Source organism: Borostomias antarcticus (genome assembly GCF_949987555.1).
Source record: "Borostomias antarcticus genome assembly, chromosome: 21".
NCBI lineage: Eukaryota > Metazoa > Chordata > Actinopteri > Stomiiformes > Stomiidae > Borostomias > Borostomias antarcticus.
In genome coordinates, this window is record NC_140254.1 from 7,781,359 (window position 1) to 7,808,216 (window position 26,858).

The following is a 26,858-nucleotide window of genomic DNA, read 5'->3' on the forward strand; positions in this document are numbered from 1 at the left end:
AGTGATTCACTGCCCCTTTGGAGTCAGGAACATTGAATTACAGAAAGCAGAAAGCAGTCACTTAGGACCCTTTCACGCCTACGTTATTTAGTCCGGACTTTCAGACTTTCCAGTTTGATCCGAACCAAATTGACAGGTGTGAACCCTCCTGGACCACGGTGCGCGGATCAAAGACTCGGTCTTTGGTCCGACCTCAAGAGGTGGTCTCGGCTCGAACCAAGGTTCACTGCTGCCTAATGTGAAATCAAAGGGGTTCTGTTCTGCTCACGACCGTTCAGTAAAGACCGACATCGACGGTGTGGACAGTGAAGGGATGATGTGTTAGTGGTCCAATTTGATCGTTTCTGAGGGAAGTGTCGAACCCGTATACAAACCTCAAACACTAGACAGGAAACTGACTCAAGACCGATGTTTCACTGTAACCCCCCACAACATCATGCTTCAGTGACGCTCCTTTGCGACTTCCTCCCTATTGTTTGAATCACATGTAAAATGCTCTCTCTGACTATGTGAACCCATTTTTGCAGTCTGCTAGCATAATTTAACTGCAGCATGGCCACCAAGTTAATAGCAAATGAGGGTGAACGTGTGTTATACAACCTTAGAGAGAGAGAGAGGGATTTGTGTATAGGTACTGTATCTCTGTATCTTGTTTGACACTGTATGAACAGAAATGATTAGAAGCCATGCTTGCTTGAACTAGAAGGGCATTGGAGCGCAGACCTCTGCCCATGATACATGTTGTCAGCATGTATGGTTGTTAAATGTGGGAGGGGATTGGGCTTTTCTAGTGGGAGGGGACTGGGCTTTTTTACTGGGAGGGGACTGGGCTTTTCTAGTGGGAGGGGACTGGGCTTTTTTACTGGGAGGGGACTGGGCTTTTCTAGTGGGAGGGGACAAGTCTTTTTGACTGGGAGGGGACTGGGCTTTTCTAGTGGGAGGGGACTGGTCTTTTTTACTGGGAGGGGACTGGTCTTTTCTAATGGGAGGGGACTGGTCTTTTTTACTGGGAGGGGACTGGGCTTTTCGGGCTTTTAGCCTGGGAGTCATGCTGAACTAGAATTGAATAAAGATTTAAAAACATTGAGGGTCTGGGTGGATCTGATGTGGAGGGGCAGGCTGTTCCAGAGCCTAGGGGCAGCAGCCGCAAAGGCTCGGTCACCTCTGGTCTTTAGTCTGTCCAGTAGCAGCTGGTCAGCCGACCTTAAGGCGCTGGCTGGGGTGTGGCAGTGCAAGAGTTCAGCCAGGTAGAGGGGAGTCAGACCATTTAGAGCTTTAAAAAGCAAAAAGCAGAAGCTTAAAATCAGTGCGGAAGCGGACAGGGAGCCGGTGGAGTGAGGCCAATACTGGAGTGATGTGGTCACACTTTTTTTTGCCAGCGAGAAGGCGAGCGGCTGCGTTTTGGACAAGCTGCAGGCGTCTGAGTGAGGACTGGTCAATGCCCACATATTGGGAGTTGCAGTAGTCAAGACGCGAGGTAATAAAATAATGAATCACCCTCTCTAGATCTTTTGGGGAGAGATATGCCTTAGTCTTGCCTAAAAGTCTTAGCTGGAAAAAGCTGGTTTTGACTACAGAGCTGACCTGTTTATCAAATTTAAAAGCGCTATCAAAAAACACTGAGGTTCTTGATGGAGAAGCGGATGTTGAAGCTTAGAGGGGCCAGGATATCAGCAGGAGGGGCTTGTCCAAAAAAGACGATCTTGCTCTCATTGAGGTTGAGGAAGTTTAAGCCCATCCAGGATTTGATGTCTCTCAGGCAGTCGAGCAATGGCTGCATTGAGTTGTTACTTTTGGCTTTAAGAGGCAGGTAAATCTGTACATCATCAGCAAAACAGTGGAAGGAAATATTATGTTTAGCAAAAATAGATCCTAAGTAGAAAGAGGATGGGGCCCAGAATGGAGCCTTGGGGAACCACGATGGGCCGCAGCAGAGGAGAATTCGCCTGGTTGTACTGAGAAGCTCCGATCTGTCAGGTAGGACTGGAACCAATTGAGGGCGGAACCAGTGATACCTACACACTGTTCGAGCTGTGATAACAGGGTCCTGTGGCAAACAAACAAACAAACAAACAAACAAACAGACTAACACAGCACCGAAATCATGACCTCCTGCTGTCCTGACGTCTTTATCCTGGTGGAGGTCATGAGGTCACAGGACTTTTATTTGTGTATCAGATTACAAGTGGCTAGTAGTGTAATTTTTCTAATCTGTTATATTACAATCACTCTAGTAATTGAGCCCAGATCACGAGCGCATGTGTCAGACGTTCCCTCAGCCGTCTCTAGCCGGCCTGATCCACTCCAGCAGGGCAGCGCACAGAGAGGAACAGCCACTTGGCGCTAACGCCTCATTCTCTGTCACCGGAAGTTTCCAGAAAGCTGAGGCGATGAATTTGTGTGGCAGGCTGGAACCGCGCACCAGTTATTGGAAGCCCCGGAGGTATGGTGCCATATGGCGGATTATTCCACTTGGGTGGGGGTTATGGGGGGGGGGGGGGGGGTTCAGCAGACTTTTACAAGAGTAGTTAAGGAGGGAAAGCAGAAATTAATTTAGAGAGGACTGCTCCCTGGTATCCGCAGAAACACAAATCAATGTCACTTTACACAAGAGAGGTGGGAGGGGTCTGTGTAAACAAGCACCTGCACTTCAAAGTCCCCCCCCCCCCCCAACACACACACACACACCCCTCTATGTTTAGTCTAGAATGTGGTTGAACGTTCCTGAGAAACAAGAGAGGAAATAATTATCATAATAATAGCCACCGGATGTTCAGAAACTCTCAATGTCTGTAATATAATGGACAAAAAAAAGAAGAAGGTTTGTGCTTGAAATATAGTACTTTTGTCCAGGGTGAGGTGAAATTAGTTGAGAATATACAGTTTAAACTAAAACGGTTCCTTCGTGATCTCGCGAGGAGGAGCATGTAGAAAAACAGGGTCGTGACAAGAGGCAGAACAAAGTGAAAGCAACGTTGTCTTCGCCGTTTAGATGTCAAAACGGAGGACGCCCCTAGGCTTTTAGGGAAAAAATAAAATAAAATGAGATTGTCCCTGTGATAATGTCTTTGATGTCCGCCTGTTCAGACAGAAGGACATGAAAAGGTCTGGCGTTTGTTTCAATGCCGGCCTCAGCTGAGGAGCCGGAACACCCGCGTGCCAGCCGGCCTTAGCTCCGCCCCTGGAGCGATCCAGAGAGACACATCACACCGCTGCTGTCCCAGAGGGGGAGAAAAGAGGGGAAGAAAGGGAGGAGGGAGGGAGGGAGGAGGAGAGAGTGAGAGATTGTGCTGCCGTATCCCCCCTGACATACTGGGCATTACCATAATTGGCTTTTCTACATGATAGGACAGAGGAAATAATAATGTCATTTTATTTACAGCCTGAGTGTCTCTCCCTCTCTCTCTCTCTCTCTCTCCCTCTCTCTCTCTCTCTCTCTCTCACTCTCCCTCTCTCTCTCTCTCTCTCCCTCTCTCTCTCTCTCTCTCTCTCTCCCTCTCTCTCTCTCTCTCTCTCTCTCTCCCTCCCTCTCTCTCTCTCTCTCTCTCTCTCTCCTTTTCCCTCCCTTCATCCACACTCACACACACACACACACACACACACACCCAAACACACTTACACCATGCAGGTCAATGACACACACTGATCAGTCCTGTCCAAAGCCATCAAAGGTGAGTGGCAGGGAATGGAGGGGCTGGTGACAGAGTGGAGCGGAGGAGGAATGAACCTCGCTGATAGAGAGAGAGAGAGTCCGCGGCCCCCGACCGGCCGTCCGGCGCACAAATGAACAGAGTGAGAGCCGGCGGAATTGGACATTAGCACGGCAAACGACTGCCGGATTGCCTCTTCTCCTCTTGTCCTCTCCTCCTCTTCTCCTCTCCTCCTCTTCTCCTCTCCTCCTCTCCCCCTCTCCTCGTCTCATCCTCTTCTTCTCTCCTCCTCTCCTCTTCTCCTCTCCTCCTCTCCTCCTCTCGTCTCATCCTCTCCTACTCTCCTCGTCTCATCCTCTTCTCTCCTCCTATTCTCCTCCTCTCCTTGTCTCATCCTCTCCTCCTCTCCTCGTCTCATCCCCTTCTCCTCCTCCTCTCCTCGTCTCACCCTCTCCTCCTCTCCTCCTTTTCTCACAGACCAAATAAATAAATAAGTGAGGAGGCTGAGAGGGGGGAGGCTGTTTCTGTAGGGTGTGTGCGTGTGTGTGTGCGCGTGCGTCCGTGTCAGAATTTGTCGGTGCCATTGTGTGCGCTCCGGCGCCCCGCCCAGTCCACCTCATAATCTCAGGGAATTGGTTTGTTTGAGTTTGACACCAGCCGAGTGCCGTAGCAGCCAGACGGTGACAGATCGTGTCGTGGTTGCGGCTGGCATTTGGTGCCAGAGGAACGAACGAGGAAAAATACACACAAAGTGAGTCAATTTTTCAGAAAGTTGAACTTGATTTCCCGCTAATTTGTCGTGAGGCAGTGGGCCTGTCTCTGCAGAGGAATCCAGAGCATTTCAGATGCAGTTCCTGGCGCGTCAATGCAGTGATGTGTGTCAGCGAACGTATCACCATCTCCCCGAGGGAGCGCTGGTAATTCTGCCCGTACTGTAGTCTTCCCAGGTCTGCCGGGTACCGTAGTCTTCCCAGGTCTGCCGGGTACCGTAGCCTTCCCGGGTCTGCCGGGTACCGTAGTCTTCCCAGGTCTGCCGGGTACCGTAGTCTTCCCGGGTCTGCCGGGTACCGTAGTCTTCCCGGGTCTGCCGGGTACTGTAGTCTTCCCGGGACTGATGGGTACTGTAGTCTTCCCAGGCCTGCTGGGTACTGTAGTCTTCCCAGGCCTGCTGGGTACTGTAGTCTTCCCGGGTCTGCTGGAGCGGGAGCCCCTACCTGAGCAGGAGAGGAGCTGGCGTCTGCTTGTGTAGTGTGTGTGTGTGCGTCTGCTTGTGTTGGGTTATGTGCGGACTGTCAGTGTGTTGGGTTATGTGTGACTGTCAGTGTGTTGGGTTGTGTGTGACTGTCAGTGTGTTGGGTTGTGTGTGACTGTCAGTGTGTTGGGTTGTGTGCGGACTGTCAGTGTGTTGGGTTGTGTGCGGACTGTCAGTGTGTTGGGTTGTGTGTGGACTGTCAGTGTGTTGGGTTGTGTGCGGACTGTCAGTGTGTTGGGTTGTGTGCGGACTGTCAGTGTGTTGGGTTGTGTGCGGACTGTCAGTGTGTTGGGTTGTGTGCGGACTGTCAGTGTGTTGGGTTGTGTGCGGACTGTCAGTGTGTTGGGTTGTTTGTGTTGGGTTGTGTGCGGACTGTCTGCGTCAGCTCGCGCATGACTTCAGATCCCAATAATACTGACCTGGTAGGACAAACGTTTATATTACGGTTGCTATATTAACAAATATAGCCAATCAATTGTACTGTAGGCATCTGAGTGTGTGTGTGTGGCCTGGTGAGGCCTGCCTTCTTGGGGAGGGTGTGTGTGTGTGTGTGTGTGTGTGTGTGTGTGTGTGTGACAGCGAGACTGTCGTATCCTGCCGTGGTGTCACCTGTCTGTGGAGGAAGTGTAGGCTGAGGGCACAGTGGGAGTGACAGGTTCCTCTCTGGACACAGATGGCCTCTCTCTCCCCCCGCCAGCCGCCACGCCCCCCCTCTGCGTGACACAAACACTGACACGCTCGCCCACGTGGGCACGCATACCGCCACACACACACACACATACACACACGTACAGTATATCACATATGCCCACCGTGGCAGTCGCATGAGATTAATACACAGTACATTTACTGTTCTTTGTCAAATGCATGCACACAACACACACACACACACACACACACACACAGGTACGGGCACATGTCCCTCCTCTCTCAGGGCACTGAGTCCATCCCTCACACACTTCGCCTCTGTCCTGTTGAAATGTGCTGGACACACAGCCTCTCTGCCCCCCAGGCCTCTGTCCTCGTCCAGCTGGCTCAAACACCTCGTTCTCTTTCCTCTTCACAAACTTCCCTCCTTCCCCTCACAGCACAAACTGGCTGTTTTCTTGTGCTTTTTTGGGGGATTGACAACCACAACCCCACCCCGCCCCCCGCCCCGTTTTAATCCCCTCATCCCCTCCCCCCCTCTCATCCCTCACCCCCTCTCATCCCTCCCTCCCTCTCATCCCCTCCCCCCCTCTCATCCCCTCCCCCCCTCTCATCCCCCCCCTCTCATCCCTCCCCCCCTCTCATCCCCTCCCCCCCTCTCATCCCCTCGCCCCCTCTCATCCCTCGCCCCCCTCCTTGGCTCTGACTGGCGCTTGAAAGCAGCTGTGTCAGCATCTCTCCTCTCTGATTGGCTTATTAGCTGCCGGTGGCGCCCGGAGGTTCTGACACAGATGGTGAGGGAGGGGAGGGGGGAAAAATGGCCGACTTCTGTTGTGTGTTTTTTTCTCCTCCTCCTCCTCTACCTCTTCCCAGGCTTGTTTGTGTGGACAGCCCAGGCTGACACTGACGCGCTCCTGACACTGACGTCTGTCAGGCCAGCAGACGGAGGATGACAGGAACATACTGCTGGGTTTTTTTGGGGGGGAGGGCGGGGTTTTAGGTGTCAGGTTCTTTTGTTAGTCAAGCTGGTTTGACGTACACAAAAATCTAGACTAATTAGGCCATAGTGAGGCAGTGTTTATTTAGTATTTTAACGTAAGGAGCTAGAAATACTTGTGTGCATGCATGTGTGTGTGTGCGCGTGTGTGTGTGTGTGCGTGTGTGTGTGTGCGTGTGAGTGTGCGTGTGTGTGTGTACGTGTGCGTGCGTGTGTGTGTGCATGCGTGTGTGTGCGTGTGCGTGCGTGTGTGTGTGCGTGTGTGCGTGTGTGTGCGTGTGTGCATGTGTGTGTGTGTGCGTGTGTGTGCGTGTGTGTGTGCGTGTGTGTGCATGTGTGTGCGCGCTCACGTGTGTCAAAGAGATAAATGTGATATTGTGGTGAAGTAAGGGTTCTTGATAAGCACTGACTGCATACTTTGATGTCTGTCCTCTGTGTGGATTCAGTGCCCATCATGATGAGGGTACAGTGAGAACCACACTATGGGTGAGTGCAGTGAGAACCACACTTTGGGTTAGTGCACTGAGAACCACACTGTGGATTTGTGCAGTGAGAACCACACTGTGGGTTTGTGCAGTGAGAACCACACTGTGGGTTTGTGCAGTGAGAACCACACTGTGGGTTAGTGCACTGCTGCACAGACCAGCTCTCAGAGATGCTCAGAGCCAGGGTGTGCTAGACGGTGATGGACGTCCACTCACACCCACTAGCATATTCTCAAGTCCTGTAGACATGGATGGAGTGGACACACGGTGTAGACATGGATGCTCCCGGCCCGTCACTTCCTCCCAAGCAGACGTAAATAGCGCCTCACTTACATCAAGTATTAACTGTCCACTTGGATGATAGGAACGCTGCCGGCTGTTTGAGGGCGACAGCACGTCGGCCCCCTCACTGAAGACCCATCCTGGCAGACGAACAAGCATCTTATGGGGGTAGGGGTGGGGGGAGCTGCTGGAGTGATCTCTCTCTGTCTCTCACCCTCTCATCTTCCTCTCTGTCTCTCACCCTCTCATCTTCCTCTCCGTCTCTCACCCTCTCATCTTCCTCTCTGTCTCACCCTCTCATCTTTCTCCCTCTCTTTCTCTCACCCTCTCATCTTCCTCCCTCTCTGTCTCTCACCCTCTCATCTTCCTCTCTCTCTGTCTCTCACCCTCTCATCTTCCTCTCTCTCTGTCTCTCATCCTCCTCTCTCTCTGTCTCTCACCCTCTCATCTTCCTCTCTCTCTGTCTCTCACCCTCTCATCTTCCTCTCTGTCTCTCACCCTCTCATCTTCCTTCCTCTCTCTCACCCTCTCATCTTCCTCCCTCTGTCTCTCACCCTCTCATCTTCCTCCCTCTGTCTCTCACCCTCTCATATTCCTCCCTCTGTCTCTCACCCTCTCATCTTCCTCCCTCTCTGTCTCTCACCCTCTCATATTCCTCCCTCTGTCTCTCACCCTCTCATATTCCTTCCTCTCTGTCTCTCACCTTCTCATCTTCCTTCCTTTGTCTCACCCTCTCATCTTCCTTCCTCTCTGTATCTCACCCTCTCATCTTTCTTCCTCTGTCTCACCCTCTCATCTTCCTCCCTCTCTGTCTCTCACCCTCTCATCTTCATCCCTCACCCTCTCATCTTCCTCCCTCTCTGTCTCTCACCCTCTCATCTTCCTCCCTCTCTGTCTCTCACCCTCTCATATTCCTCCCTCTGTCTCTCACCCTCTCATCTTCCTCCCTCTCTGTCTCTCACCCTCTCATATTCCTCCCTCTGTCTCTCACCCTCTCATATTCCTTCCTCTCTGTCTCTCACCTTCTCATCTTCCTTCCTGTCTCACCCTCTCATCTTCCTTCCTCTCTGTATCTCACCCTCTCATCTTTCTTCCTCTGTCTCTCACCCTCTCATCTTCCTCCCTCTCTGTCTCTCACCCTCTCATCTTCTTCCCTCTGTCTCTCACCCTCTCATCTTCCTCCCTGTCTGTCTCTCACCCTTTCATCTTCCTTCCTCTCTGTCTCTCACCCTCTCACTAGCACAGCAAATTTACTGAATGCTACACTTGCACCGAGATGTGTAGATACTACAGTGTCTCGTTTAGCAGTCAGGTATTTTATATCATCAAAGAAAAATGTACTAGATCTTAAACTAATGTTGAAGCGCGAACTCAAACAACGCTGAGAGAGACGAGGATGCTTTTTGTTTATCAGCAGTGGAAGATAACCAGCAGTTCCTTGTTAAATGCCTGGTCCCGAGGCTTTCATTGACTCTCCATAATTGTCATTAGATCATTAAAGCTCTCTGCGCTTCTCTTCTGCTTCTACAAAAGATTCCATTGTTCTCTGTTCGAGGATGGCAACCCATTAAAGCGCTTATGCCAAGGTGAAAAATCTTGTTTCGTTAGCCGCATACCACAGCGTTGCTGTTGTTACTCATTATACATGGAGTCATATTTGTGTTCCAATGTATTTAAATTTCAAAGCACTGTAGGTCCGTATAACGACCCATGTTAATGAAAAACATCTGCTACCAGAAAAGGAGCATCTTTATTTCCCATATAAAAAGAGTCAGGCACATATTATTTCCCTAATTCAAATGAAATCAAAATGAATGATATCACATCTGACAAATATTGCAAAACAGTTTTCTTACTGTTAAAACTCTACAGTCTCGATACATGCGTGGTGTGTCTGTTTCCCCCTTGAAACGACCCATTGTTGAGTCCTTGAGCTCTGGACCAGCACAGCCATCTGAGCCCTGATACTGGTCCAGCACAGCCATCTGAGCCCTGGTACTGTTCCAGCACAGCCATCTGAGCCCTGATACTGGTCCAGCACAGCCATCTGAGCCCTGATACTGGTCCAGCACAGCCATCTGAGCCCTGGTACTGGTCCAGCACAGCCATCTGAGCTCTGGACCAGCACAGCCATCTGAGCCCTGGTACTGGACCAGCATAGCCATCTGAGCCCTGGTACTGTTCCAGCACAGCCATCTGAGCCCTGGGGCAGCACGTGTACGGCACGGACACTGACAACATGACATGTTATGTCCACCGGCGATTTCCGGGCGTCACGCCGTGAGCACTTCCACAGACGATGCCAGCTCCCCTCCAGCCAGCCCAGACCTGGCAGCTCTGGCTTCCTCGCCGCTAGTGCAGCTTGACGGCCAGCGCTGTGAGCGCGAGTGGCGGGAGAGATTGGATCAAAGTCAGGGAGAGTCAGACAGTGCCCTCCAAATGTGGAAAAAGGAGGACTTTTCAGTACATAAACCTGGTGTCAGATCTCGGTGGGCTTGTTTTCTAGCAGTAAATAGGATCATGCATATCGATATTAGACTGAGATACACAGGCATATATATATATAGATCTTTAGTTTGTTCTCTTTTCTCTGTGCAACACTCATTAGTTCATATGATATAAAATCCATTAAAGTGAAAATACATTGATGAGTAAAGTCTACAGTATTTTTTTGGTTTTCATCCAGTCATTTCTATATCCGATCGTTCATCAAGGTATGGAGAAAAAAAATCTCATTACATAATTATCATGCGTCATCTCTGAAAATGTGTTCAGTCATGCTGAATTTTGCTTGTGTCCCAGGTTTTTTAAATCAACCATTTCTCAAGCTCATCTGTGTTCCCCTTTACCCTTGCTGAGCTGTAAGGTTCGATACCTTCGTTAGGCCTCGCAGAGAAGAGGACTATCTATCATAGTCAAGATATGGATGTTTGCCACTTTATAATTGCAAAGCTGTGTCCTCTGCCAGGACTATTGACAAAAGTCTCCTGAGAATCATTATACTCACTCGCCCTTGTGCACACACTTAGTCACACACCTACATAGACTAGTGTACTCCTACTATACCCACAAAAAAAAAATGCATTAGACAAAAATATAGATATCTGACTAATGTGATTAGTGCCCCCTACCAAATAGGTGTCTGACGTTACCCCCCCTCCCCCATCTCCACTTGTGTTTTTCAGCTTATGCGCCTGAGGACGAATTCAAGGCCGACAAGATCGATGAGGAGGAGCACCTGCAGGATGACGGACTGTCCTTAGACGGCCAGGATGCAGAGTACCTGTACAACGACGATGAGGATGCAGGGGACCGATTCAGCAATCAGAACTCCCCGCTCAGCAATGGCACCAACCCAGACGCTGGCTATGGCTCTCCACTCAGCGACACCAGTGACCAGCTGGCCGACTTCAAGAGCACCTCCTCTTCTAAAGACGGCCAAGACAAGGAAGATAAAGCAGTCGGGGGAGATGGCCTCTCTCTGCAGGACAGCCTGGCACAGATGAAAGCTGTCTATGCAAATCTCATCTCAGAGGCCTCCTGGTCCAGCATTGCCATGGACATGCTGAAAAGCAAGCAGGGCAGCCATTTTAGCAGCAGCAACTGTAATGGAAGCAGCCAAAAGGGGAGCAATGGTATCCACAACAGTCATGAGAATAGCCATGTCACCAATAGTAGTGGCAGTGGCAGTAGCAGCGTTGCCTCTGCCCTCACTACCACTACCACCAACACTACTGCTACGAGTGCTTCCTCCAACAACACCAACAATGGCAGCGCTAGCATCAGCAACACAGGAGGGGTTACCTATGATTGGCACCAGGCGGCTTTGGCTAAAACCCTACAGCATACCCCTTACCACCTCCTTCCCGAGCCAAGCCTCTTCAGTACCGTTCAACTCTACCGCCAGAACAACAAGCTTTACGGCCCTGTGTTTACCGGTGCCAGTAAGTTCCGGTGCAAGGACTGCAGTGGAGCCTACGATACACTGGTGGGCCTAACGGTGCACATGAATGAGTCAGGACACTACCGCGATGACAACAAGGACAAGGAGGAAGATCGAGGCAAGAGATGGTCCAAGCCCCGCAAGCGCTCCTTGATGGAGATGGAAGGCAAGGAAGATGCCCAGAAGGTGCTTAAGTGCATGTATTGTGGCCACTCGTTTGAATCTCTTCAAGACTTGAGCGTCCACATGATTAAAACTAAACACTATCAGAAAGTGCCTCTCAAAGAACCATTGCCAGCCCTTGCCTCCAAGCTGGTACCCCCTACCAAAAAAAGGGCTTTCCAAGACTTGGTATCCCCATGCTCCCCAGAGTCCATAAACAACATACCTAGTGTGCCCCTTGGAGACACCCAAAAAGACCAAAAGGTGCTCAGTCCGTACGTTACAGCTAATAATCGGTATGGTTACCAAAATGGCGCCAGTTACACCTGGCAGTTTGAGGCACGGAAGGCGCAGATTCTCAAATGCATGGAGTGCGGAAGCTCCCATGATACTTTGCAGCAATTGACAGCCCACATGATGGTCACTGGACACTTTCTGAAAGTGACCAACTCAGCTTCCAAAAAGGGGAAGCAGTTGGTGTTTGACCCTGTGGTCGAGGAGAAGATTCAGTCTATCCCTCTACCACCAACGACCACACGCCTCCCAGCTCCAAGTGTGAAGTCACAGCCAGACTCTCCCTTACAGCCCTCCACTCCAGAAGAGAAGAACGAGGAACAAAAGGAGGAGGAGCATAACAAAATGGAGGAAATCCCACCAGAGAAGAAGATCAAAGAGGAAAAAGAGGATCCATTAGAGAAAAGTGAAAGAACAGAGAAAACCAAGTCATACAAGTACCTTAGAGAGGAAGATCTTGAGGAAACTCCCAAAGGGGGTCTGGATATCCTAAAGTCCTTAGAGAACACAGTTTCAAGTGCAATCAGCAAGGCACAAACAGGCACACCCACCTGGGGTGGATACCCCAGCATCCATGCTGCCTACCAGCTGCACGGGTCTCTGAGGTCTTCCTTGCCTTCTATTCAGAGCATCCAGGTGCAACCTTTGTTCAGCACCAACAACTTAAAGGCACTGTCGTCCGATTCCAGCACACTCATCCACTCGCCGAGTAGCCCTTCCCCACCTCCGAACCACAAGAACAACGTGTTGGCCATGGAGGAGCTGGTGGAAAAAGTCACCGGGAAAGTCTCAGTGAAGAAGGAGAAGGAGGAGAAGACTCCAGACAACAGATATAAACCACGGTCCACCAAGTCGCCCTCCCCTCTTCTTAAGGACAGGAAGGGGTCGCCGGACAACCTTTGCAAGCCAGTGAAGAACAAGGCTGCAGAGGAGCAGACGGAGCCCAGGACCAGAGAGGGGGAGGCGAAAGAGAGAAAAGCAGATCCTCCTGTGAAGAATGGAACAGATCCGCTGAAAGTCATCAATGGCTGCAGTAGCCTGGGGATCATTACAGACCACTCCCCTGAACAGCCTCTCGTCAACCCCCTCAGCGCATTGCAGTCCATCATGAACACACACTTGGGAAAGGCCTCAAAGACTGTGACCCCCTTCCTCGACCCCCTTTCAATGTTGTACAAAATCAGCAACAACATGATAGAAAAGCCCCCCAACAACTCCACTCAGGTCAAGCAAGTAGAAGCCCTAAACCAATATTTTGACAATGATGATGATCAGCCCATGGACTTGACGAAATCCAAAAACTCTAATGGACGTACCACTAGCAGTACTTCTACACTCAACAGTTCAACTCATTGCATCAGCAACATGAACATTAGCAACAGACCAATCCTCAACAGTTTGTCTGAATCGATATCGTCCCCTTTACGGGAGAACGCATTGATGGACATCTCTGACATGGTTAAGAATCTGACTGGTCGTCTGACGCCCAAGTCCTCCACTCCCTCCTCTGTCTCAGAAAAATCAGATGTGGAAAGCAGCACCTTCGAGGATGGCTTAGAGGAACTGTCTCCAGTCCAGAAGCGTAAAGGCCGGCAGTCCAACTGGAACCCCCAGCACCTGCTCATCCTGCAGGCCCAGTTTGCCTCCTGTCTCCGGGAGACACCCGAGGGAAAGTTTATTATGACTGATCTTGGCCCACAAGAACGAGTCCACATCTGCAAGTTCACTGGACTCTCCATGACCACTATATCCCACTGGCTGGCCAACGTCAAGTACCAGCTGAGGCGGACAGGTGGGACCAAGTTCCTGAAAAACATCGACTCAGGCCAGCCCTTGTTTCTGTGTAGCGACTGTGCCTCCCAGTTTAGAACTCCCTCCTCCTACATAAACCATCTGGAGTCACACTTAGGTTTTAGTTTGAAAAACCTCTCTAAGCTTTCAATAGATCTCATTAGAGAACAGCAGACCGTGACCAGAATGATAGCTGACAAGACATTCAGTTCTCTGGGACTCACAGAGGAAGACTCTGGCTCCATATTTCAGTGTAAGCTGTGCAATCGGACCTTTGTAAGCAAACATGCGATCAAGCTGCACCTTAGCAAGACACACGGCAAGTCTCCAGAGGACCACCTGATCTTTGTCTCTGAGGTGGAAAAGTTTGATAAACAATAGATAAGGTGGCAAAGCTGATGGCATGACTGATTCATGAATTGTTGCACTATATCAATACTGCACTGCATCTTAACTGAGCCTCTGGAATTAGTTCAACTGTTGTCATAAAACTGGACCATCTTCTGTTTTGATATCAGTTTTATTTTATTTTTTCAACACACTTTTTGGAGACTATTTATATGATACTTAATTGGTGCATGACTTTCTGTGAAGTAAGAGGAAAAACGACATTTTCAATGTTTGTATTTTACAAATATAGAATGTATGACCAAAATATCACATTTGGCAAAAATATATTATTGACATGAAGGTGCTTTGTCACGAAAGAAGCTTAAAGTACATTATCTTAAATTATAGAAAATTATGAAGGATTCATGCACTAAGGAAGTGTATTATGTACTTTGAACAACAAAGAGATGCGTATAAGGATTATTAGGATTACTTTTTGGCATGATGACTTTTTAACATTTTGATTCTCTCTTCTCTAGATCAGCTCAACATTGAAATGTGGGGGAAAAAAACTTGGCAAGTGTAAGGATGATGTGGAATTGCTTTGTAATAAAGTAGATAACGAAAGGAAAACTCATTCTCGCTAAATATCTTTAGCTTCTTTCTGTATTTTTGTTTCACTAATCTACAATTATTTAATGCTTTTATAAAATTGTATTTGCTTTGGTACCCAACTTGGATTCATCGTTGTGTGCAGCTTTGGACTTGTACATTAAATTTAAAACTGATGAATATATAAATGATCAGCAAGTATGTGTAAATGTATGTCATCATATCTTGCGATTTGCAGCAGCTCAGCATCCTTTGTACTGTGTGCATTTTTATATTGTCATTTTTTATGGAAAATTGAGAAAAAAGTAAAATGTACAATGGCATATGTATATAGATATAAATATATACAGTATATACTGTAGAGCCACATGTCCTTTTTTCAATGAAAAGTATGTCCCCCCGTGGTTTACATGAGTAAAGAGACCTATACAGGCATCACTACTGATGCATGGTACTGTATGTCAAAGTAAACAAGCAATGCACAATAAATGATACATTTCAATGTTTTATCATCAATGTTGTTCAGAATTCAATTCTAATTCTATCCTTCAATTACCCCCCCCCCATCTAATTGTAAAATAAACTCCCAATAATTCTGGATTAATTTGTTTGTATTGCTTTGTTGACGGTGTTTATATGGCAGAGTAACAGTAAAATCACAAAACCTGCATGTTTTCAAAAATTGGATGATGTTTTCCTTGGCATAATTCTGTGTGGCTTTGCAGAGATGAATGGGTCACTCACTCATTTCAGGCACTAACATCAACGTTGATCCATGGAGTGCTTTTGTGTTAGCCTTGTGATGACTTGCACACTAGTGAATTCCCTGAGCTGAGGGCGCGGTGGGGCTGTGGTCGTTAGCATCACCGCGTCGGTTCAGTTCGGCCGTCCTCTCATAACACACAGCTTCAAGTCAGCAATGGCCTTTCGTTGTGGTAAGGATCTTAGCTGCTTAGTCTATGTAAATTGCGGTAATCGTAAGTAACGCCACAATGCAGCTACCTGTGGAGCAAATGGCAACATTGGGAGATAGGCAGAGTTGAAGCAGATTTGCATAGCTTTGCATTTTGTGCACACAAATGGATTCTGGGGGGATTCGTGGGTCCCCGGCTTATTTGCTAAATGTCAGTTCCCTTTTGGGAATCCGTTCTGCTTTCAACTCAATTAGGACCGATTATTTATTGTGGACACAGGGGAGCGCTGATGAAATGAGTAAGAAGGGGTATGAGTGAGAATATGAGAGTGTACAGCAACATTCAAAACTACTGTCAAACACTGCGGGGTAAAACTTTTTTGTGTGTGACAGTGTCATGGACAGATAATTACATGAATTATTGCACATGTGTCAAATGGCACACACTAAATTAACACATCCGATCCACATGCAGTTGGCCCTTTTGCACCGTTATCCTCATGCCAAGGCAGGAGTCAAGGGGCAACTAATCCCTCTGACAATGGATGATACAACAGATCTTGAAACTGTTTGGTAACATCAGCCTCTGCACAGTCTGGGATGGTACAGTACATTGTAAAACATACATACAAATTCTGTATTGAAGCCAAATGGTTAAGTCGTCATGAAAAGTAATCCCATCGAACAGTATCAAATCATACAGAATATATTTTCAAGGGATTTGACTTCTAATCATTGAAGGCCAGATAAATCATAATTCTCAAGTTCAGAGATCAAACCACTTCAATTCTTAAAGACTTGTATCCAGCACAACCTTCTCAAACTCAGCTAGAGCATTTCAAGAAATGGGTGGGTGTACATAATCTAAGTTATTTTGTCATTAAAAGCAGGATTTGTAGGGACAACAGTTTCAGGTGTGCTCTAGAAATAAGCCTCACATCGCTCAGCGGCACCTGCAGTCTTGATAAAAGGAGCATAGCAGGTTTCCACGGAAGGTGTTGAAGATGACATCATCCTCACAGCCCTTTTACTGCAGCCTCAGGCTCCGTGCCTCAGCCTGCATTCAACACCGGGAAACCAGGCCTGGTGCAACAACACACACAGGGATTAGAGCCACAGACAAGAGAAACCGCACCAGCGTGTGTGCAGAGTGTGGGGACCACAGGGGATGATATGAGGATGATAGGATGTTCTCTTACAGCTGCCTGGGCATCTCCATGTGCATTCTCCTGTTTAACTGGGTACATGTCAAGCAAACAGGTTCGGTTTCTCTGCCAATAGACATTATGTCCACTAATGCATTTGTTCTCTTGTATGCATCGGATAGATACACCTGCTTTCTTAGTTTCCTTAAGCTCTATGGCCACATTTTCACGTTTGCTAAAAAGGTTTAAAAAGCATACAAGTGATGAGCTCTAGGTAGAAATACAAGTTGAAACGAAGACAGGATCCACACACTAGAGATGCTCCCACGAACATTATTCCCTCCTCAGGGCGGCGTTCTGGGCTCAGGCCCTTCTTCAGAGATGACGAGCCTCTGCAGACATGCCGTGTCGTGACATGGCGTCTGAAGAAGGGCCCGAGCCCGGAACGCCACCCAGAGGGGGAGATAATGTTCATGGGAGCATCTCTGGTGTACGGACACTTTCACTTTTCCCTTTCACTACTAATTTAAACATGCACCAGCATTTTCTTTAACTGAAGCATGTGAACAGGTGCTTGCTGGTCCACACATTTCCGTCCAATCGTCTTTGTCTTGTCAGAAAATGTTTTGTTTATTCACTGATTATTTTTACTTTAAAGCAAATCAAATAAAACTTGATGTCGTCCCTTTTATGAGACTAAGCATAGATACAGATACAGATATTATTATTATTATTACTACTGCTATAATTATCATTATTATTATTAATATTGTTATCATTATTATTATTATTATTATTATTATTATTATTATTGGAAACTGGTAGCCTATATCATTACAAATGTCCTTTCCTCACAAATTGCTGAAGTGAAAACGATGCACACAGTCATGGACAGCCTACAGTACAGTAAGTCTCTCAGTTCTCCATGTATTTGCGCTGGATCCCAAGTCTGACCACGTTTCCGTCAGATTGAAGTTCCATTAAATCTTGATACCAGTTCTCAAGATGGAAATCGAAGGCCCAAAACACTCGAAGCTTCTCGTGATGGACAGGCATTTCAATCCAGCACCAGTTGACACATCCCTCCCCACTGAAATGCACAATAGTCGAGAGCCATCTTGTAAAGTGTTGTGTCCCTGTCAGAAGTGAGGACATGTTTTTTGAGATAGAGCGACAATGTTATTCATCAAGGTGAGGCTAACCCCCTTGAAGAATGGAGACGTGACAAAATCGGCTCTTTCGAGAATAATGACGGCTGCCAGCGCGACAAACGGATGCTGTGTTCCCAACAACTATGGCAAGCCTTTCTTGATGATGCTCGTTTTCTGGGAGGCCCCACAGGTGTTCTTTGACAGGCGACATTGTCACAGTGGCATCAGTCACTGTTCAAACTGATCAAAACATACCTCTCCATTGTTGACTAGATTCACCAATCGTGTTTTCTTTTTCCTTGTGCCTTTCTATTTCACAGGGAAGTTCCTCACTCATTCAATTCAGGATATCCACTGCTGAAGTGTTGTACCTGTACTAGGCACAGATAATAAGCAGAAAATGTTTACGATTAGATTTATTAATGAGAGAAAGACATGTTCACATCTAATGTATGTATTTTATTTTCACTCCAAACCCATTCTGGTTAGAGCGATATGCATTTCCATTCTGTGGAGACCGAATGATTGAATTTCGTCCGACCTGTGTGGTATTTGCACTGTCTATAATTGCATGGGGCCTCTTTGGGTACCATAAGCCTGTACCATTGCTGCTGAGGGATTTCCCCACAATCCAATCTGAAATTGATAAGAATAGAGAGAGAAAAAGGTGCATGTGTACATTAGTAATAATAGAGATAGTTCTGTCCCCATTTATGTTAGTAGAAAATGTAGATGTGTCCTTTAGGACCCAAGAAAAGGGAGATGGGTTGTAAATTCCGAGAGGCTGGCAGTACCCTGATGCTCCAACAATCCTTGTTATGTAGGACTATTCCTGGTTGGGTTTGCCAGATTTGAATGTCAATGTATTTTTCATCTCAAGCCTTGAGGAAAAAAACGAAAAGAAAGGCTGTCACATGGCCCTGCATAGCCCTGGACATTGTGATGATCATTCACACTCTGTCCAAATCTGACATCATTTGCATGAGAATAAGCCCAAACTCGGGAACGAGACATGTCCTAGACAAGGGATCACAACTTGGCTGTCATATTAGGCCGGTAAATTCAGGTGACACAGATCCTGTGTCCTAATCAAGCTTGGCTTGACGGTGGTTCATGTCCCGGACTACTTTTTTCAGGGTTTTTGTGTGTGTCTGTGTGTGTGTCTTGGGGGGGGCGGCCGCCCCCCTCTGCTGGAGGCGGGCACATCTGGAGGGGCTCGCGGGGCTGGCCAGCGCGCCATCATTAGCCGGAAACCGAGATGGCGAGCTTCTGATGAGCTTCTGACACATGGACGCCACAACCCGCATAATGTGAAGGTAACAGCGTTCTTATGCACAGCGGGGCTGTCAGAGACACATGCAGTCTGGGGGGGGGAATGCTGGGGGGGGGGCTCTCCCCGCTTCAAAGGATGGTCATGATACACAATTCTCAGCAGTATAATACAAAACACACACACACACACACACTCTCTCTCTCTCTCTCTCTCACACACACACACACACACACACACAGTAACAATCGACCCGTGTAATGGTCAGAAGGACAGTAGTTCTAAATTTGCGATATCACTTCTATTTATAACATAAACCATATCTGTCACAGCTGATAAAATGTTGAACCTGGTTTTTCCTATCATATGTTCCTACTGTACAGTACCTATATCCATACAATAACCATACCTTTCCAAACACACAAACAGAAAAATATAAATAATAAATATTAATGTTGTCAAACACATGGACAGGAGCCGAGTATTACTAAAGTCTACAGGATGCACAAGAATAACAACATCACTGCCTTTGGCCTCAGTATCACTTTGAGAGTGGACCTACAGTAAAATCCCTGCCCCATCCATCAGTCTATCCATACATAACGCATATCGGAGGTCGTGTACACTTTCTTGGCCCTTATGCTTATTTGACTGTAACAAAACAAGTGTAGAAAGGACATGGTATTGAGAAAAACTGATGGTGGATAAAGCATGGTCCAACTGATAACCTTTACGAGATGATTCCTACAACAGAATTCCCCTTATAGCATATATACTAGTAATACATTCAAAGCAAATACTTAAACATACTGGCAAACGTTGTCATTAGAAAATCCCCGTAGATCATGAATACCATACTGAGATATATTTTAACAGCTAGAACAGCGCTTCAGTTACTATACTGTAGTTCTTCAACGTTAGGGGGAAAAATGTCTTAGTACCTTGTCCTCAATGACTCACTGAACCCAAGTGTACCATACGAGAAGAGGCAATCATTCACAGCTCACCGAAGCGGATAGGGTTCTTCGAAGAGAGGACCATAAACATATTGTCATCAACATCATCCTATCATGTTTTCTTTTTTAAGAGTATATGTCCCATAACTGTCATGGAGGCTGTGTGTGGGGGTCCTGATATATATATGGCTTATATATATGGCTGCCTGCGATGATGAAGTGGTACAGTAGATGTGGCTCCCAGCTGTAGGTGCTGATATTTAGAGTCTATTAATTTTATAGTGCTGTATAGAATTATCCGTGTGTAAAGGTTAACTGTGTTCCACCTCACGGAAAGTGCATTTTCGTCCCTCACGCCAAAAACACTCCACACACACCCCCATCGTCTTCGCACGCAAGCAGATGAAACTTGGAGAGGACTGGAGGTGAGTTCAAACGGGGAGGAGGCCGATAAATTAACACGCCACGCCGGCCCGTGCCACACTTCCCTCACTTCCACGGCAACTCCACCACATATATGTCTTTAAGAGATGTATTAATAGAGGGACAAACAATCCACTTAATGCCCAAAGTGAAGGGTAGAGTCATTTTTACAAGTCTCCGAGATGAGATTCCACTTCGAGGACGGTGATTTAGCACGCGGGTCCTGCCAGTCCTTTGTCACTTGGGCACGGCCATCTTTTTCTGTCAGCTGCCGAGGGGGGGGGCTGGAAGTTCAGCTTCTGCAATAACGCTAAATGCACCAGCGCTGGTGCATGGTCCGATAGCTCATGAATATGAATATACATATAAATAGACAAGTTGAGGAGGAGGATGGATGCTGGCCTGTCACTTCCTTCTCACCTAGCGTAACATCTCCACTGAGAGCGGCTGTGTCCCACTTCCATGACAGAAGTGACTTCCACAAAGTTGTCCGGGGGAACAGAGAGGCGTGCCTTTGGTGCAGTCCCGGTGTGCTGATCCCTCCAACATCATCTACACCCTTCCTGTCTCAGTGTCTCTGCGCATTTTTCACTGCAGTAAAAGGAACCTCTATAGTCTCTGGCACATGCAACCCCTAACAATAACCCTAAACTGAAACACGTTTTGGCTTGAATTTGATAATAATGCAGTTGTTAAGGGTTGATAATGACTAATAATCAAAGGGGGGGAGGGCGGGTGCTTCCATTAAAAAACAAATCGGCCAATGTAGGTCATCTCTTTTGTACCACACTTTAGTCATTTGTTATTTGGGTCACCCTTAATAGAGAACTGAAAAGGACCCAGATGGATTGGCTGATCAGATGTGGCTGTAGTGTTTCCAGTGGGTTTGTGTCAGGGTTGGTCTGGAGGTCCCCTGGGATGATGTCAGGGTTGGTCTGGAGGTCCCCTGGGATGATGTCAGGGTTGGTCTGGAGGTCCCCTGGGATGATGTCAGGGTTGGTCTGGAGATCCCCTGGGATGATGTCAGGGTTGGTCTGGAGGTCCCCTGGGATGATGTCAGGGTTGGTCTGGAGGTCCCCTGGGATGATGTCAGGGTTGGTCTGGAGGTCCCCTGGGATGATGTCAGGGTTGGTCTGGAGGTCCCCTGGGATGATGTCAGGGTTGGTCTGGAGGTCCCCTGGGATGATGTCAGGGTTGGTCTGGAGGTCCCCTGGGATGATGTCAGGGTTGGTCTGGAGGTCCCCTGGGATGATGTCAGGGTTGGTCTGGAGGTCCCCTGGGATGATGTCAGGGTTGGTCTGGAGGTCCCCTGGGATGATGTCAGGGTTGGTCTGGAGGTCCCCTGGGATGATGTCAGGGTTGGTCTGGAGGTCCCCTGGGATGATGTCAGGGTTGGTCTGGAGGTCCCCTGGGATGATGTCAGGGTTGGTCTGGAGGTCCCCTGGGATGATGTCAGGGTTGGTCTGGAGGTCCCCTGGGATGATGTAAGGGTTGGTCTGGAGGTCCCCTGGGAGGCGTGGTGATGTCCCCTGGGAGGCGTGGTGATGTCCCCTGGGAGACGTGGTGATGTCCCCTGGGATGCGTGGTGATGTCCCCTGGGAGACGTGGTGATGTCCCCTGGGAGACGTGGTGATGTCCCCTGGGAGACGTGGTGATGTCCCCTGGGAGGCGTGGTGATGTCCCCTGGGAGGCGTGGTGATGTCCCCTGGGAGACGTGGTGATATCCCCTGGGAGGCGTGGTGATGTCCCCTGGGATGCGTGGTGATGTCCCCTGGGATGCGTGGTGATGTCCCCTGGGAGACGTGGTGATGTCCCCTGGGAGACGTGGTGATATCCCCTGGGATGCGTGGTGATGTCCCCTGGGATGCGTGGTGATGTGATGTGTGCTGCCTGCGGCTGGTTCTTCAGGGCAAAGCGTTTACTTCCTGGGTTTCTGAGTGAAGGCCACTACCACGGAGACAGGGCTGCAGGGCTGTTTTCCAGGTTATCCACCCATATGACTGCACTTGGGCAATGTGTTTATTGACAGTGACATTGTTGGCATAGCGTATTCGTTTGTTTACTAAGGGTAAGCAAATAACCCGGCAGGGGGGCACGGCAAACACACCGGCACCTCTGCGCTTACCGGGTTGCGTGACAACTTGTGCTGCAGATGGAAATATGCGGTCCATATTTAGGGGTGGCGCCACCCAAGCATAGGCTCCCGGTTTGGGCCCTCTTAACTGACAGCCCGCATGTCGCAGCTGTCCTACCTGTCCAGCCGGCAGCGTGAGCGCTCCTTATTTTCCAAGTCGAGGAGGGCATTCGCCATTCCTGGCTCTCCATCCGGAGGAGCCGCGACTCCCACATTGTCACTATCTGTGCCGGCTTCCATTTTCCTAACAGTGGGAGTCTTGACGTGTGACATCGAATACAACTCCCCCAGCACAACACGCCGGGATTGAGTTCCCCTGACGGCATGTGTGTATGTGTGTGTGTTCTGCCTGTGTGTCTCGCTCCATTTTTACACTTTCACTCTAAGTTAAGCCGCCCAGCAGACTGCCTGGAAACAGAGATGTGACTCAAACAGAGGGGGGGGCGGAGCGCAGCCGGAGCACCTGCCACTCACCAACCGGCGTTTTCACAATCATAGGCTGTCATCACTCCCTGATCAGACCTGTCAGCAAGAATGCAGGAACGAGACAGGGGGCTGAAGAGGAGAACCCCCCCCCCCCCCCCAACACACACACACACACGCACACATGCACACACACACTCACACACACTGTTGGTAGGATAGTCAATTTTGTTATTTACAGGTACAGTATGTGCGCACACACCACATTTCAATGTGCAACAAATTCAGGGTGTCACACAGCATCCATATGAGTAAAAAGATATACTATATCTCTGATTCCATCACCCTGGATCTGATATACTATATCTCTGATTCCATCACCCTGGATCTGATATACTATATCTCTGATTCCATCACCCTGGATCTGATATACTAGCCTATATCTCTGATTCAATCACTCTGTATCCCTGCTCCTTACAACTGGAGCTAGCATTCCTAGTAATCACAGTCAAAATATTTTACTAGACTTCTATTTAGAACATTCAGGACATTTTAATAACAAGCCTACTTGTAAAGTGATTAATCTGCTGAGTACACAAGAAGTTGAAAAACTCAATAAGGAAGCACCCTTAGAAGAGGTACAATATTGTGGATGGTGTTGCATATGTGTGTGTGTGTGTGTGTGTGTGTGTTCTGCATTGCCTTACATTCACAACTCTGTATGTGAGTGTGTGTCTCTGAATCTGATTCGAAGGTAACTGGAGAGACCCAGAGACGTGTATGTGTGTGTGTGTGTGTGTGTGTGTGTGTGTGTCTGTCCCGGCCTCTCTGTCTCCAGCAAGCAGCGGACGTGTCTCTGTACAGTACATGTGCTCACGATGATGATGATGATGATGATATTGCTAATGGCCCCCAGGGCGGAATTGGACGTGTCCCCGGTAACGAGCCATCACACGCAGGCCCCGTCTCCCTTCTCATTCCCTCCGCCATTACGACCAGCGCCTGGTTACCAACGGGCACAGTCTGGCATGTCCAATACAACGGCTCTGTAAAATAGATTTGATCAATAGATCTGCAGCCTCGCACTAAGATGGGAGGAGCAGCGATATTGGGGGAGTGAGGGGAGGCGATGGAGAGGCAATGGGGAGCGATGGGGAACGAGGGGAGGTGATGGGGAGCGATGGGGAGCGATGGGGAGGTGATGGGGAGGCGATGGGGAGTGAGGGGAGTGATGGGGAGGGAGGGGAGGCGATGGGGAGTGAGCGGAGGTGATGGGGAGTGAGGGGAGTGATGGGGAGTGAGGGGAGGTGATGGGGAGTAAGGGGAGGTGTTGGGGAGTGAGCGGAGGCGATGGGGAGCGAGGGGAGGTGATGGGGAGCGAGGGGAGGCGATGGGGAGTGAGGGGAGGTGATGGGGAGTGAGGGGAGGTGATGGGGAGCAAGGGGAGGTGATGGGGAGCGATGGGGAGGTGATGGGGAGCGATGGGGAGGTGATGGGGAGGCGATGGGGAGTGAGGGGAGGTGATGGGGAGCAAGGGGAGGTGATGGGGAGCGAGGGGAGGTGATGGGGAGTGAGCGGAGGTGATGGGGAGTGAGGGGAGGCAATGGGGAGTGAGGGGAGGCGATGAGGAGTGAGGGGAGGTGATGGGGAGTGAGGGCAGCGAGGGGAGGTGATGGGGAGTGAGGGGAGCGAGGGGAGGCAATGGGGAGTGAGGGGAGGCGATGGGGAGCGATGGGGAGGTGATGGGGAGTGAGGGGAGCGAGGGGAGGCAATGGGGAGTGAGGGGAGGCGATGGGGAGCGATGGGGAGGTGATGGGGAGGCGATGGGGAGTGAGGGGAGGTGATGGGGAGTGAGGGGAGGTGATGGGGAGTGAGGGGAGTGATGGGGAGCGATGGGGAGCGATGGGGAGGTGATGGGGAGGCGATGGGGAGTGAGGGGAGTGATGGGGAGTGAGGGGAGGCGATGGGGAGTGAGCGGAGGTGATGGGGAGTGAGGGGAGTGATGGGGAGTGAGGGGAGGTGATGGGGAGTAAGGGGAGGTGATGGGGAGTGAGCGGAGGCGATGGGGAGCGAGGGGAGGTGATGGGGAGCGAGGGGAGGCGATGGGGAGCGAGGGGAGGTGATGGGGAGTGAGGGGAGGTGATGGGGAGTGAGGGGAGGTGATGGGGAGCAAGGGGAGGTGATGGGGAGCGAGGGGAGGCGATGGGGAGTGAGCGGAGGTGATGGGGAGTGAGGGGAGGCAATGGGGAGTGAGGGGAGGCGATGGGGAGTGAGGGGAGGTGATGGGGAGTGAGGGCAGCGAGGGGAGGTGATGGGGAGTGAGGGGAGCGAGGGGAGGCAATGGGGAGTGAGGGGAGGCGATGGGGAGCGATGGGGAGGTGATGGGGAGTGAGGGGAGGTGATGGGGAGTGAGGGGAGGTGAGGGGGAGTGAGGGGAGTGATGGGGAGTGAGGGGAGGTGATGGGGAGTGAGGGGAGGTGAGGGGGAGTGAGGGGAGTGATGGGGAGTGAGGGGAGGCGATGGGGAGTGAGGGGAGTGATGGGGAGGTGATGGGGAGGCGATGGGGAGTGAGGGGAGGTGATGGGGAGTGAGGGGAGGTGAGGGGGAGTGAGGGGAGGCGATGGGGAGGTGATGGGGAGGCGATGGGGAGTGAGGGGAGGTGATGGGGAGTGAGCGGAGGCGATGGGGAGCGAGGGGAGGTGATGGGGAGTGAGCGGAGGCGATGGGGAGGGAGGGGAGGTGATGGGGAGTGAGGGGAGGTGAGGGGGAGTGAGGGGAGTGATGGGGAGTGAGGGGAGGCGATGGGGAGTGAGCGGAGGCGATGGGGAGGTGATGGGGAGGCGATGGGGAGTGAGCGGAGGCGATGGGGAGGTGATGGGGAGTGAGGGGAGGTGAGGGGGAGTGAGGGGAGTGATGGGGAGTGAGGGGAGGCGATGGGGAGTGAGGGGAGTGATGGGGAGTGAGGGGAGGCGATGGGGAGTGAGCGGAGGCGATGGGGAGCGAGGGGAGGTGATGGGGAGTGAGCGGAGGCGATGGGGAGGGAGGGGAGGTGATGGGGAGTGAGGGGAGGTGATGGGGAACAAGGGGAGGCCATGCGGAGCCCAGCTGGATCAGGAAGTGGCGTGCTCCACCCGGGGTCTGGGAGCATCAGGGCAGCTTTGTGGTCAGTGTGATGGAGGTCTGCTGCTGGGCGGGGGGGGGAGTTTAGTTTGGCTGTTCACACTGAGGTCACACTGCAAAACATCCTAACCTATATCTGATTCAGGACCACACATGGAAATGGCGCAAATCGGATTTAAACATATCATATTCAAGGTGATTTGTGCTGTTCACACTGTCGTAAAAAAAAAAAAAAAAAACCTGAGTCACATATGAGCAAAGAAATGGGATTTGGGACTTGAGACTGCGGTGTGAACGAGGCAGAAAGGGATGGTCTGGAGTAATACAGCAGTAGGCTTTCTCAAAGTCCAACGCTTGACATTTACCTGTTGACACGCACATGAATCTTTTTAGACAGCGCAACATCCTTCAACCACAGCCACATCTTGACTTTGGCAATAATTCTGTTATGTTCATCAATGTGGCTGAGGTAGACAGCAGGAGGAATGTGCCATCCTCAGCGAGCCTAAAAAAGATTGAAACAGATGAATGATACCAGGCTGGAACTGGAAGACAAAATGGTCATAATTCATATGAGAGACAACGGAGTGAAACTCACATTGAAGGATGTCATGTTGGAAAACTTAGAGCAGCTGACAACACCACTGTGGCACAGACGAGAGAATAAGATCGTGCTCATGTCAGAGCGACGAGTCCACCCACTGCATTAAAACATATTCACATCTTGTATATACCACTGTCTCAGACTGCGATGGCGTAGCGTGAGTGTGAACAGGATGGATTGTGGGAGTTGTGCGTGTCGTCAGCTGTCCACCCACGTGTTGAGGATGCTGCAGGTGTGGCTCGCTGTGTTCATCCCCACTGAATGACAATAAGC

The 26,858-nt window shown here is 49.7% G+C and overlaps 1 protein-coding gene across 2 annotated transcripts in view; it reads left to right on the plus strand.

Annotated features, from left to right (window-relative positions):
* tshz1 (teashirt zinc finger homeobox 1) overlaps positions 1-13,885 on the plus strand; it is a gene marked incomplete at both ends in the record, with an annotated part of 35,271 nt that extends 21,386 nt beyond the window's left edge. Inside the window, 2 exons of one of the 2 annotated variants that reach the window (XM_084455447.1) lie at positions 10,500-10,997; positions 11,109-13,885. In XM_084455447.1, coding sequence (XP_084311573.1) covers positions 10,500-10,997; positions 11,109-13,885 — 3,275 coding nt within the window. Of the gene's footprint in view, positions 1-10,499 lie in introns of both variants that reach the window. The other variant, XM_084455446.1, reaches the window with a different exon arrangement.
* Between the last annotated feature and the right edge of the window lie 12,973 nt (positions 13,886-26,858).